The 14258-nt window shown below is 37.5% G+C and overlaps 1 protein-coding gene across 3 annotated transcripts in view; it reads left to right on the top strand.

Annotated features, from left to right (window-relative positions):
- Positions 1 to 14258, top strand: part of AFF1 (AF4/FMR2 family member 1) — a 165065-nt gene that overhangs the window by 132228 nt on the left and 18579 nt on the right. For all 3 annotated transcript variants that reach the window (XM_006907568.3, XM_006907569.3, XM_006907570.3), the window contains 4 exons: positions 3960 to 4014; positions 4134 to 4174; positions 6765 to 6921; positions 11951 to 12889. In XM_006907568.3, coding sequence (XP_006907630.1) covers positions 3960 to 4014; positions 4134 to 4174; positions 6765 to 6921; positions 11951 to 12889 — 1192 coding nt within the window. The remainder of the gene's footprint in view (positions 1 to 3959; positions 4015 to 4133; positions 4175 to 6764; positions 6922 to 11950; positions 12890 to 14258) is intronic.

Here is a 14258-nt window from a genome sequence, read left to right as displayed (position 1 = left end):
TTCCCTGCCCTCCATCTCCCTGCACTCTGTCCCCAAATCGATTTTAAGTTCGTGAGATTATACAAGTTTACACATTCTCACATGCTCATTAGTGGTTTCTGAAAAGCATTACTTCACTTACCATTTTGAGCACACCTAATACCAGGGTTGTGACTTATTAATTGCAAATAACTACTGTGAGCTTGCTTTCACTTGTTCTTTCCCAAATAAAATATATGGCCTGATCATAGGAACTGTTAACCCAGGAAATCAGTTTATTTAAATAGTTTTTTGGTTCTGAATTTAGATGTTACAGAACATTGGCAAGCCTGGTACTAAAAGAGTGGAAAAAGAATAAAGGCCTTTCTTGTGTATCTTCACAACAGTAACACTTGGACTCTGAGTCACTGAGGCATGCCTGCCAGAACGTGTACAGGGTTCTTTAAACTTTGTAGAACAGCCGCCTGAAGAATGCACTGGTACAAAGGAGTTTGAGGATTGTTTGTAACCTTTAAGTAAAAAGTTTACCTCACCAGTAATGTAAAATGTGGTTAAAACTGCATGGTAGTTCAAAGAATTATTTGACCTAAGCATTTGGCTTTTGAGCAATGCCAAGGTAGGCTGTGTGGCACCATATGCTTTGAAATAACTACTTTGTCTTAGAGTTTGAAAGTGAAATTAGTTATTTGACCAGTTTAAAAAGTATATAAGGTTTAAAGTTCATCGATTTTCATAAGGGAAAATAATGTATTCATTTTATTCCCATAAGACAGTTACTGTTTTTTGTTGTTGTTGTTTCCAAATTAAATTCTTTCTCTCTGTGGGTTCTAAAACTTATGTTTCATTCTATCAGTTAGGTTTTCTAGCCACTGTGTCCTGTGTTGGCCAGAGCAAGGGGATCATGTCAGATAGAATAGTTTCTGTATCCTGGCTTTAGTGTGTACCAGTTTCATGGTCTTAGGCAACTTACTTGGCCATTCTTGGCCCGTTTCCTCATCCTTGGAATGTGAGGGCATGATAAGAACCAGCCTACAGGGTTGTGAGTAAAGGGAATGTCTGTAAAGTCCTAATCACAGTGGGTACAGCCATGTAGTACTGTTACTTATTCAGCAAAAAAGGTGCTGTTCATTCAGCCAGTTTTTTTAGGGGGCCTGCCTCATTCTAGGTACAGAAGCTGTGAAGATGAAAACGACTCCATCCTGCCCCCAAAAGCTTACAGTTGTGTGTATCTCTAGGACTTATGTTCTCCTACCCTAGGTTTCATTGGTGTGAGTGAGACTGGATCTAAGAGATTTGACTCTCTTTTAGTAGGTATCTCAGTGCTCACCTAGATGTGCTATAATTAATTTTGTCATTCTTCACATTCAGTGACCATTTCTTACATTTATAGTATGTGAAGTATAGTATAGTATGGTATACTAATGTGCTTGGCCTTAAATATAATTGTAGGACAAGTAGAGGGTTTTAGCAGCTGATTCCTTTAAAATTTTTTCCTTATCTCTAAAAATGTTTATCTGTCATCAGGGTACATTTTACCCAACTACATAGATTCTTTTTTTTTTTCTTTTTTTCTTCTTTTTTTAATCCTAATGGCATTTATGATGAATTTTCTATGTTAGCAAAACTTAGTTTGGGTTTTTAAGTAACATTTTTTTTCTTACCAGATGCAGCACATGTTTGTTATTAAAAAAAAAATTTAGAGCATATCTTTCTTCCACTGAGAGCATGCTGGTTTATATAGTAAGCTACCCATCTCTGATGATACAATAAATTATATTTTCTAGAAGATTCTGCGGTTACTGTTGGTTGGGTTGGCAGACACTGACAATATACTATATCTGTTGATTCTCATGTCAAATAAATTGTACCCATGAATTTGATTAAATAAAGTACCACATGTAAATTCCTAGTATGTCCTACATAAGTGATAGATTTTGTTTGTTCCTTTTGGTTTATCATTGCTTTATGATTGATTATTTCTTTGGAGATATCTTTAGCAATCCTTCTTCAGAGATCACTGTCTTTAGGTCCTGAATAAGTATCATACCTGCAAGCTTACTTTGTTATTGTTTACCTGAAGGAGAAATTTTTAGAATCTGGAACAGCATTTTTATGGTCCTTTTTATTCCTTAACTGCCAGTAGAGATAAAGTCAGAACATATCCTTTCTGACTTACTGAACATATCTTACTTTCTGGCTGACCTTAGGTGAATGTATTCATGGAAGCTAGGCATTCGGTAGCTAGGCATACTTACAGGGTATTTAGTCCTCTGCTCACAACAGGAGCATGATTGGATTATATGGTGTTTGATGTTTCAGGAAATTAAGGCAAATTAGTTTTATATAAAACAAACTCAATGACTAGGAAACAAAGAGGTCCATTTACTGTGGTTTTGTTGTTGTTGATTAACATTGAATACACTTTGTCAGATTTTTTTCCCTTACATTTATTCACAGATATGTTTTTATCTTTTGTTTGTGTGTACCCCAGCCAAGCCGCCAGTCAGCAGTAAACCTGTCGAGTGACTTTCTCTTCTTTACCATTATGATTGCTACTGCCAAGTCCTGTGCCTGAACACTATGTTTCTTGGCCTTACTAAAATATGAATTTAGCTTTCATTAGATAAATATTGAGTAAGACCTATATTTACAGATAGCTAACAGTTTTCATATTTTTTTTTTTAGAAACTTATCACAGGATGTTTTTAGAACATTTATTGGTGAAAAGACTTCCTTGGCAGAATTACAGTGTTGCATATAGGTGGAAATTATGAAAGAGCCAAGTTTTATCATTTATTTTCATTACAAAATACAATGATTTTATCAAGGATTCCCAAAATAAAACAATGGCAGGTAGTGGGTTTGCGGTAAAAATTATTGAAGAGGTATTTTTAGAAACACCAAAGGTTTGTAACCTCTAATATAATTTGCTTTTTGGAGCATCAGTAATACTCAAGCAGACTTCTTTTTTTCCCACTTTCACTTAAGCATTTCCTCAAATAGTCATGCTCATAAATTTGGGGGGAAGAGGGAGGGAGCAATTACTGATTCATTTCTTTAATATTTGGGTATCTCCATGGAAGAAGATAAAGGGAATGAGAGAGGAAAGGGGCCAAGAATTGAGTGAATATGTACAGATTGGAAAATGTTTGCTTTTAATATTTCAGTTCATCATAAACCAGACTGCCTAGAGATAAGTATTAATATAACTTTGAGCAAGTGAACTAAATTTTTATTTTCACCAGAATGTTAGCAGTAAGGTTAAACATATCTTTTAGACAACAGTATTATTTTTATTTCTACTCTTTCCATTGACCATTGTTTAAACAGACAAAAGAGAATATTTTTGTGTATATGAAAAATAATGTTCAATATTAATAATGTTTTTTGGACAAAAATATAAGTGAGCTCTTTAGTGATAGTTGCCTTAATAAATTCATACATCTTACTATATATTCATATATAGCATTTTTTAAGTGTCTGACACTTTTAAGAATTTTGCAAGTATTTATCAAATATTAACTCATTTAATGGTTAATCATTTATCTCACTTGTTAGAGACTATAGAAAGAGATAATTTGAGTGCCTTGTGTATCTGTCCTCTCCCTTCTTTTCTTTTCTCTTTCTTTTTCCTGTTTCTTTTCCCTTTCTGTTCCTTTTTCTTTTTCTTTTTTTTTTCTTTCACGTGGACCTCGAGACTTTAGTCTTGGGGCTGGCCACAAATCCCAGTCTCGTGGTAGTTCTGCTTTTTATGCTCAGATGTGCGAAAGATTAGTTTTAAGGAGCTTGGACTGAACTAGTTTCTGTGTTATAATTGTAAAACTTCCATTTCCAGGAAATAAAGCATTCGATGAATAAATAAAACCTATACCTAGTCCATCCTCCCCATTTTTTTTAATCATTAAGCATATTTTCTATTTATATGCTAAAAGAAGTCGTTAGACATTATTTTAAATTCGACATGTCTCTGTCCTATCCAGCATGCTTGAAGATGACCTTCAGCTCAGTGACAGTGAGGACAGTGAGAGCGAACAAGTAAGTTTTGTACACCTCATAATACCAGGAATCCTTTTAAATCTAACATTTCTGAACTGCTTATCCTAACCTGTTTTTTGTTTTTTGTTTCCTGCTCCTTCCTTACTGTGAATGCCTAGACCCCAGAGAAGCCTCTTTCTGCATCTGCACCTCCAAAAAGGTAGTGTGTGTGGGTTTCTCCCCCATTTATACAAAACATTTTGCATTTTTCTACCAAAGGGGAAAATTCCAACCTTATTTAGTACTTTCATAGCTTCTTCATGGGGAAGGAGATGGAGGGTCACACAGTTAAAAGAAAGCACCTGTGTAATGTCTTGGAAGCTGCAGTCAACCTTAGAGAGGATGTTCACTCCATAAAAGAGAAAGCGCCCTGCACCCACCTAAATCATCAGTTTGGGCGATTAAAATTTTTGAGAGTTTAAAATAAGCTTAAACTCCTTTCATCAGTATTATGTAACCAGTATTTGAGAAGTTACCCTGAAGAGCCCAATGTTTTTAAAGTGACAAATTTGCTGTGTTTTCAAAAATTGGAGAACTGGATTTTCCATAGTGCCTGTTTTCTTAGTCATACGAATTTTCTAATTGTTTCAGTTGCTTTTAAAAATGACTCGCAGTACATTTTAGTGTGATAGAAAATTACTGTTTTCACTCTGTAAACAGTTAGCCATATTTTAAAAAAATTTTGGAAATGGGAACTATCTGAACTACCTTTATAATATTTCCCTCTGGTCCTGGATTTTATGATTTATTATGCCAGTACCTGACTTCCATGGAGAAAGAAGTGTTAACCCATTTCCCGTTTGCCCCAAGAATACTCACCAGCAGCACTTGTGGTGGCAGCGTTTACCCTGAGATAACTTGTGGATTATAGTTATAACCTTACCCCCAAAGTTTGCCACAAAATATCTCGCTTTTATTATTATTTTCACATCACTCTAGTATTTCAATAGTCTTTGGAAAGAAATGACATCATCCTATTTATAGCATTCTTCTTTTAGTAGTAGTATTTCCATTTACAAAATATAGTAATTCTCAATAGATGAAAATGTCAAATCCTAGAAAATGTAGCATTCCTATGCATGATGTTAACATTGTTCTCGAATAGTTAGCCAAAGATTCATTTAATGAATCCGATTTATGTATACATGTCTGTTACATTAGGATTAGAGACAAGTTCTGGTTAGAAATAACTCCAAGAACAGTTTTTATATTTTATTTTCACATTGAAAACCAGTTAGATTTGCTTCAGCCTCAGAGAGTAAGTTTATGTAAAATTAAATTAATGCTGGCAGTGAGCTGTGCTTTTTTTTTTCCCAAACAGAAAATGGGTTAAATTACTTCATAGCTGTTTTACTCCCTTGAAATGTGGTCATCCATTTCGAGACAAGCTCAGCAATAAAAAAGCTTCCCCCCATACATGTGATACTATAGTTAGTGTGGAGGAAGCTTGTATAATTATGCAAGGTCTTATGGAGTCAAAATTTCTGCTCATTTATTTATATCCCATTTCGTTCAGTAATTTCTGGTGGCTTATAATGACCCATAAAATATGACAAAGTAGCCTAACTTAAAAGTGAAAAATAAAATTTTTTTTGAAGTGGGGATAAATCAAGAGGAGAAGCAGCACTGAAAGTGTATCTCATTCTGGTCATCACTGGCTTAAGCTCTGCAGCTACCAATGTGAAAATGATCACAAACTTAACGTAGCATTTTATATGAGGGAACTATGTGATAGTGTGTTTGTTTTAAAATGACCTCAACTAGTGGTTTTATTATCTAATAATGTTTTATTCTACTTATTCTAATATAATTGTATTTAATAGATTTATTATTTACTATTTTAGGTAGATTTGGAGGCATTCAGGATTATGGTTATTGCTTTATTACTTTGGTTAATTCCATTGAGGGCAAAGTTTTAAGATATGCTTTGAAATTCTGTGTATGTCCATCAACGTGCTGAATGTGTGTTTTCTCACTGACCTAGAGTTATCACCCTATTCTTAAAACTTGCAGTAGTTAATCTCTACTTCAGCTGATATTTGAGGATCCTAAGCCACTCATAAGAATGGCCCGTTTTATAATTCTGCCCAGGAGTGTGACTGGATTGCCTTTGAGGTCACTTTCCAGAAGAACACCATTTATGTTCAGTAGTCTTTGGCTATCATACAGTTAGTTCTTATATAGAGAATAGAGGGAGATTTTTAATGTATTGGCTGTTTTTTTTAAAATTATCTTCGGGTTATCTATAGTAGAAGTCAGCAAACTTTTAAAGAGTCAGAAAGTAAATATTTTAGGCTCTGTAGGACATAGTGTTGGTGTTAAAACTAGTTAACTCTGGTTTTGTAGTATAAAAGCAGCCATAGACAATACATGAAATAACGGGTATGGATATGTTTCAATAAAACTTTATTTAGAAAAACAGGCAGCTGTTCCAGGCCATGGTTTACCAACCCCTAATATAAAGCACCCAGCATCTGTACAGTTCAAAATATTCTTTATGAACAAAATTCCATGGACTTCTCCTTTATGTAATTACCTGGTGAGCTTAAATTTTAAGGGTTTTTTGCTGATTTTTGAGCAACCGTGGGCCTCTCTCTCAACTGGGTGACATGATAATTTAGTAATATTAGGTAATAGTGAGGCCTTTCCTTTCAAGCAGCAGAAACGTGGGCAAAGCAGGAAACGAGTAAAGAGGGAAGAAATCCACCTTGCGTGGTGTCTTCAAATGGTCTCTGTCGGTTGCTTCACAGCGCTCCGCAGTCACTTCCAGAAGCCGTGGCCTCAGCACATTCCAGTGGTGCGGAGTCAGAGAGCACCAGTGACTCAGACAGCTCCTCGGACTCCGAGAGCGAGAGCAGCTCAAGTGACAGTGAAGAGAACGAGCCCCGTGAAACTCCGGCTCCTGAGGTACCGGGTCCCCTCCAGGAGGCAATCTAAGATGGCAGCATTCTGGCTTTTGGGGCTAGTGTCCCGTTGTGCGCCAGACCATGGGGCTGAGTAGTTTTGTCCCCCGGGGCAATGCTTTTCTGCTCCTACCCTGTGTAGAACCAGCTGTTTCTATTTACTTATTTCTTACCAGACATTTGGCAGTGGAGGTTTGGGAGAGAAGTCTTCCCTCTCCTGTTTAAAATGATAGGTTCTTCTCTGTGTTGCTAGTGTTGTCTCGAAGAGCAGCTCATTAAGAACGTTTGCACACCATTTCCTTTTCCCTGCTTTTGAAAAAGTAAACTCTTTTTTAGTAGGCTGCTGTTTTAGTATTAATGAGAATTCTCTTTGAAATTTCAGGAATGCATGAATTAAGGAAATCAAAAGGAGACAGCCTGATTTAGCAAAGGGCAGGAATGTGAACTAGAAATAAGTCATCAGAGGTTCTATTTTTGAATCACTAAAAGCCATGCATTAAATTGATGGCGAAGTGATTTGCCAGGGCTGTGGTTCTTACACCCTCTGCCCCATGTAAAACAGGGATAATTGCGTTTGCCTGTTACCTGCCCTTGGGAGATATTGTAAAGGTAAACAGATGAGATCGAAAATCTCAAGCACTACATATATCTAGAAGATTTATGCTACTTACTAGATTGTCAAGCACAAGAAATTTAGTAACGACTAATAAGGTTACCAAATGCCCTCAAAACTTGTCATAGCAATGTAAGAATTATGCTGAAGAAGGGATACTTAGTGAAAAGAGAAGGCGTTTTCGCTGAACTAGACCAGCTTGGATAGAGAAAATTATTCTGCATATTTAAGATAGGAATGCTGGGAAATGAGATGTTCTGATTTAAAAACTGTTAAAGTTTTCAGTACTTGTCTCTGCTGTTTAGAAAGCAAGGCAGTTCCACTGTAATATTAACCGAATCCATCTGGAGATCATGTAGTGAGACGTAAGAGCCATGTCTGAGAGCAAGAGAGGCTGAGAAAATAAGTGTCATTTTTTGTTAGCTGTGAGTTTATGTTTGGTGCAGAGTAAGTGCTCAATAATTTTTTTTTTTTTTGAGTGAAAAAACATAGACCAACATTAACTGTACTTGACGCACCTTTTAGATTTTAGAAACTACTCTCTGTGTTTCTAGGAGTTCTCTGTGTGATACTAATTGCTGTTGAAATTATTTTTCTGTGCCTCAGGAAAAAAGATACTGAATATGCTCTGCAGACAAATTATGTGATTATTCACTGTTAATGTTTATAAGATATTTGCTTTGTATCTCACCTTATTCAGTAAAAAAAAAAAAAAAAAAAACTGCATGCTTGTAGGTTCCTACTAGAAGGAAGAGAATTCAGTTAAATAGCAAACTTCAATTAAAATAAAATGGAAATGGCACAGATTTGGCTGAATAGTTGAAACTTACAAGAAAGATTTAATCTGATGTTTGATTTAATGAAACAATTATATCTCATTGCTGAAGAGGTTACTGGAATAGAGTTATACTCATATAAAAAAGTAAATGTTGCTATACTACTTTATTTTTTTAATGCCTTACTAAAAAGGCGTATATTGGTACCTTTGCATTGCTGTGCAAATCTAGACCTGGATCCAGTTTATATGTTGTATACTGAGGTTCAACTTCCCCAGAAATATTTTGTCTTTGTCTAAATCTTAAACCTTTAATTTTCCCCAAGGTATTTAACTACTTTTCTTTCCTTTTAAAATAAATACCTGCATTATTGTAAATCTCCTGTGTTGTGAATTAACGCGAATTCCATACATAATTGGCCATAGTTTCTAGTTATAAATTTCTCACCCTTTATTCTATTTTTAATGCTGAGAAATTTGCTTTTTATGGCTCCATTTTAAATTCATTTGACAAAATAGTTTAGTGATCATAAGAGAATTTGAAATGTTATATGCACACCAAATGAACTGGTGGTGAATTTGGGGAAAAGCAGATTTCAGCGTTTGCTTTATAGTGGGGATCAAAATGTGAACCTCAGCGTTTCAAAATATGTGGAGCACCTCACCATTTTACTGCTTGAGTAAAGTTTAGGAAAAAAATTATTCTGTTCTCGGTTATTCAGGGATTTGCTTAGTTTTCTAATAATTCATTGTCCATTTCTTTGGTGGTAAACCACCTTGGCTGATTGCCCATGAGGCTCTTGGTACTTTTTCATAAATTATTTGATTTAACCCTTGCCAAGTCCTAAAAGGTTGGTAGCTTTCTTTTCACCTGGAAGGAAAGTAGCAACACTGAAGATTCAAACCCGCAGCCCTCGAATGCTGAAGCCTTTTTATTTTCTACTATACCATGTTGCTTCTCTCCTTCCTTTTTTCTTTTCCTTTTTTCTTAATTTTTAGATTCATATTTTACTAGAAAAGTAGGCATTGTGCATAGCTCAAAACTTTTTATTCAAAATCATAATTCATCTAAAATATATGAACTTTTGCCAGTTTGAGAAGTTAGGAGAGGTAAAGGGACATGTCAGACATTTATTAAAATACTTAAGAAAATTAATCATATTTTTTCACTTCTAATATGCAGTGTTTGACTTGCTTCAGCACTGGCATGCTGGGGAGTTGGGGCACGAGAAAAGGCAGAAAAAAAGTTCAAATCTTGATCCTATCGAAATTTTATTTTAAAAATCTATTTTTAATCAATCCATCATGTAAAAGGTCCCACTATCCCAACACCTAGATAATAATCTAATCTTAAAGGACTTCTATCCATTGTACATCTTTATAAGCAGGTAGACAGAAAGAATTGCCCCTACACATTCCCCTCCATCGAGGCACACCAGCTCAATTTTACCCTGCAGCTGGGCCATACACCTCCCTTCTGGACATTCTTAGGACTGCAGTGGAAGAAAAAGTGTTTTCTGTAACCAGGACATTCCTTTAGGGACTACTAAATGTATCTTATACTGCCGTTTTGGGAGGGGAAAAAGGCAGACGCTGCCTATACCAGGAATGGCTTTTTCTTTTTGGTTCGCACGTAAATACATACTCCTCTATAGAGCATGTCAGTGACTGGAGTGCAGTTGTAAGCATCGCCTTGGTGAGGTATATCCATACCTTTCTGGAGAAGGAGTTTTGTTCCTGAGGTGATTGGCGCATGATACAGCCTAATTTGTTGTCCCCAGTTAACCACTAGTATTACCACACCTTTAAGTCTTTGCAGGAAATGTCTGACAAGTAGGTGTTATATGCTAATCTTTTCTCTACCCTTAACAATCATCCTGTCTTGTTAGAATATTGAATACATTTAGATTACATGTGACAAAATGCCTAGCACTTAGGAGTAGTTTCCTTCTTCCTTCTCTCCCTGCTCTGAAATTCAAATCTGAGCCTGGGTATAGAGTTGATATAAGTAAAGGGAGCTGTAAGAGGGATATGTTATCCTAAGCAGCAATATAGGGTAAGCAGAAAAAATGTTGATGTAGCTATCTTTCTGGCCAAAGTATGGTCCTGTCTAGTTCCTTAAAATTTCTCTTAGTTCTGTTCGGTTTCAGTTGCACTAAGTCCAAACTACCTACCTGATCTTTTTATTATCTAATCTTGTCCTAGCCAGAAATTCTTTACATTATATCCACATATCTTGCATGTATTAAGTTTGCATGTTTTTATAGAGTTGAATGATTTGGCATATTCCACTTGAGAAAATTGTTAGCAATCCTCTTTGTAAAATATTGTCCACCTCCGGGAGCGATCTCCTGATCCATAATCTAATCAGTTAAGTCCCGCATGGAATACAAACCACCTGTCAGAATGACTAAATCATATGCTCAGTGCCCTAGGAAGTTAATTGAAAGAGATTCCACACTAGATTCAACTGATCAGATTATGGATAAGGATCTTAAGGAAAACATGTAGCATGCCAATGATGTACTTCCCTTTAAAAAAGTAATCATTGTTTACTCTGTTAGACACTAATATTTTTCTCTATGGCATAATATTTATAGGGACAGTAATACACCTATAGGAATGCTCAAATAAATAAGTACACCACTGTATGCAAGAGATAATAGTGGAATTTGGAGATACAGAGGTTTCTGTCATTCTGTTTATAAGATCAAATAGCCTAGTTGGAGAGAGATTATTAGATGCATCACTCATCAGTTAGCAACAAAGATTTAAACAACAGTAGGGGATGCCAGGAGATGTCAGGAATTTCTCTTTATTTGCCACATCAGTTGCACAGATAATCAGTATAGTCTCACTGCTCTGAATTGTGTGCTCTGCAGCCTCCCTCTGTGTCTTAGGGAAAATAGGTGTTATATCAGACCAGCTTGTCTTAACGAGAGACTTAATGCTTGATTTTTAAAGAATTGAAGTGGGACTAATGCTCGGCTAATGTGACCTCATTTTAGTCTTTCTATCAAGGTATAAAATTTGAAAATTAGAATGTATCTGTGATACACTGAAAACCTTGTCACATGTAAATAATTATGATGTTTTAAGTAAATAAGAGAATTGATCTCAAATCTTGAAGAAAGTAATTTTCAGTTGATAAGTATGGTAGAGGACAGAGCATGAAACCTATAGATAACCACCAAGACTTAGTTTACTCGTTAGCCTTCTTCGAAAATCCTTGGTAAAAGGACTCTTTTTAGTTTTCATTTCTCTCTATTTTCTGATCATTTACATGCCAAAATGTGTCAGTTCTGTTTAAATTAATACTGTAATTACCATTAGAACAAAATATTTGTGTTACAAGGATTTCCCAGCAGTTTTCAGTGGTCTTACACTGATCAATATTTAATGGTCTTTTATTAGTCAATAGCTGCCACAGCAAAATTCCCATAGCACAAAAAAAATTGGAAGATTGTTTTAAGAGTTAATTGTTATAAAATTTTATCTATAATTAGAGGAGGGTAAAAATGACCTGCATTCTTAGGTTTGGAATGATTGCATCTCCCCTGGACGGTCTATAGAGTGGGCGAGTAACACAAGAGAAGAGTCGATCGTCATTGGTCAGTTAACACTTTTCTCTTGTTCCTTTTTCAGCCCGAGCCTCCTACAACAAACAAATGGCAGCTGGACAACTGGCTGACCAAAGTCAGCCAGCCGGCCGCCCCACCAGAGGCCCTGGGGAGCGTAGAGCCTCCGCCTCGGCACCCAGCCGGGAAGGGCAAGGGCAGCGACAGTGGCACCACTAGTCACGAGCAATTAGAATCCAAAGATCCTCCCTCCAAAAGTTCAAGCAAATCCCCCAGGGTCCCTCCCGAAGGCCCCCAGCCTGGCAAGAGGAGCTGTCAAAAGTCCCCTGCCCAACAGGAGCCACTGCAGAGGCAAACCATTGGAACCAAACAGCCCAAAAAACCTGTCAAGGCCTCTGCCCCGGCAGACTCTCGGGCCAGCTTGCAAGTGGAGAGCGAGCCGGGACTTACTCCGCACAGCTCCAAGGACCAGCCTTCCAAAGACAAGCCCAAGGTGAAGACGAAAGGGAGGCCCCGTGCTGGAGGCAGCAGAGAGCCCAAGCCAGCGGCGCCCACGCCCAGCGAGAGGAAGAAGCACAGGGGCGGGCCCCCGGCCCCCTCGAAGGCACTCTCAGGCCCAGAGCCCACGAAGGACAATGTGGAGGACAAGAGCCCTGAGCACTTTGCCCTCGTTCCCCTGACTCAGAGCCAGGGCCCCCTGCACGGTGGTGGCAGTGGTGGCAGGACTAGTGGCTGTCGCCGCGCTGTGGTAGTGCAGGACCGCCGGAAGGACAAACTCCCGGTGCCTTTGAGAGACACCAAGCTGCTCTCCCCGCTCAGGGACACGCCTCCCCCGCAAAGCTTGATGGTGAAGATAACCCTCGACCTCCTCTCCTGGGTACCCCAGCCACCTGGGAAGGGGAGCCGCCAAAAGAAAACTGAAGACAAACAGCCACCGGCAGGGAAGAAGCTGGATTCTGAGAAGAGAAGCTCAGACAACTCGAGCAAGTTGGCCAAAAAGAGAAAGGTGAGTGAGAGGGGCTGGCTCTCTCTGCAGTGTGGTGCATCCCTGCTGTTGGCTCAGGACTGTCTTTGGCACTTGATCATAGCCCTGAGTTGTCTTAGAAGAAGCGAGATGTCTGTCTGGATTCGATTCAGCCTTTGCTTCTAAACCAGAAGTTACTCTTTCATTGCAGACTTGGATGCTTCCCACTCTGCAGACAGGGATTAACCAAGTGCCAGAATCCTTAAGCAGTCTTGCTAGTTTGAAAAAAGATGAGGCAGTCATTGAAAAGGATATCTTGTTTTAGGATAATGTATCATTTGGGAGTATATTTTTATTTATTTTGTTAACATTGGTATTTACCAATAGATTTTGCCCTAGAATTTAAAACCTTACATGAATCGAAGTGTTAATTAATATTCCGAATTCATGGAAGCTGCCATACGTCAGACTTTACCCCTGTAGTACGAACTTTTTGATACTGATATTACATCTGTATTTTAACCCATGGGCGCCGAATACCTCATCAGTTTGAACCCGCCAGATTTAGAATTTGTGACCTTTATTTTTTTTATGTAGCCAAACTTTTTTTAATTAGTTTTTATTTTTCAATTACAGATGACATTTTATATGTTTCAAGTGTACAACATGGCGATTAGACATTTATATAACTTACGAAGTGATCACCCCGATAAATCGTGTACCCATCTGACACCATATGGCCGCCATTGACTTTTATTAATAAGCAGAACATTATAAAAGTGTTAGATAGCTGTTGAACTTATGGTCAGGACATCTTGTGTTGATTAATATAGGCTAGTATGGTACACTGTAAAGTATTGAAAAGCTGTCATTTTATTAATTGCAATTTTTGGAAGTTTCATTTAAGGAATGAACATAGTAAAAAAGAAAAACTATATCCCTGCATTACTTAAGACCTCCAGTTCCATGGACATAATCACTATTTTGGACAGCCTCCTTCCTGCCTTTATTCTGAGTCACTGAGCTTCTGACAGATGTTTTGCTGCTGCTTGATGGTGAAAGATTAGTGAGTTTTTTCCCCAGTGACATTCCTAAGCCAACCTCCCCAAGATTCAGAGTCAAAGGCACAAGAAGAGCCAACTCTTTCCTTTTGAAGGAGTAAAGATTTTAACACGCTTATAAGTACACAAAAAACTTCTTACTCAGTTGTGGAAGTTGAGCTAAGAATAACAAAGGACAAAAAGATCATGATGCCTGCTGTCATGTCAGATTCAACTGATTACTCCACTTGGTTAAAAATATAACATGACTCTACTAAATAGTAAACGGTGACTCTTTTCTTCAGAACTTTGTCGAATGAGATATGAGGGTATTGCCACCGTAACTGCAGCGGGGGCAAGTCAAGTGGGGT

This window comes from Pteropus alecto, unplaced genomic scaffold (genome assembly GCF_000325575.1).
Source record: "Pteropus alecto unplaced genomic scaffold, ASM32557v1 scaffold161, whole genome shotgun sequence".
NCBI lineage: Eukaryota > Metazoa > Chordata > Mammalia > Chiroptera > Pteropodidae > Pteropus > Pteropus alecto.
The sequence above is the reverse complement of the archived record's forward strand: the minus strand, read 5'-3'. Positions and strand labels throughout refer to the sequence as shown.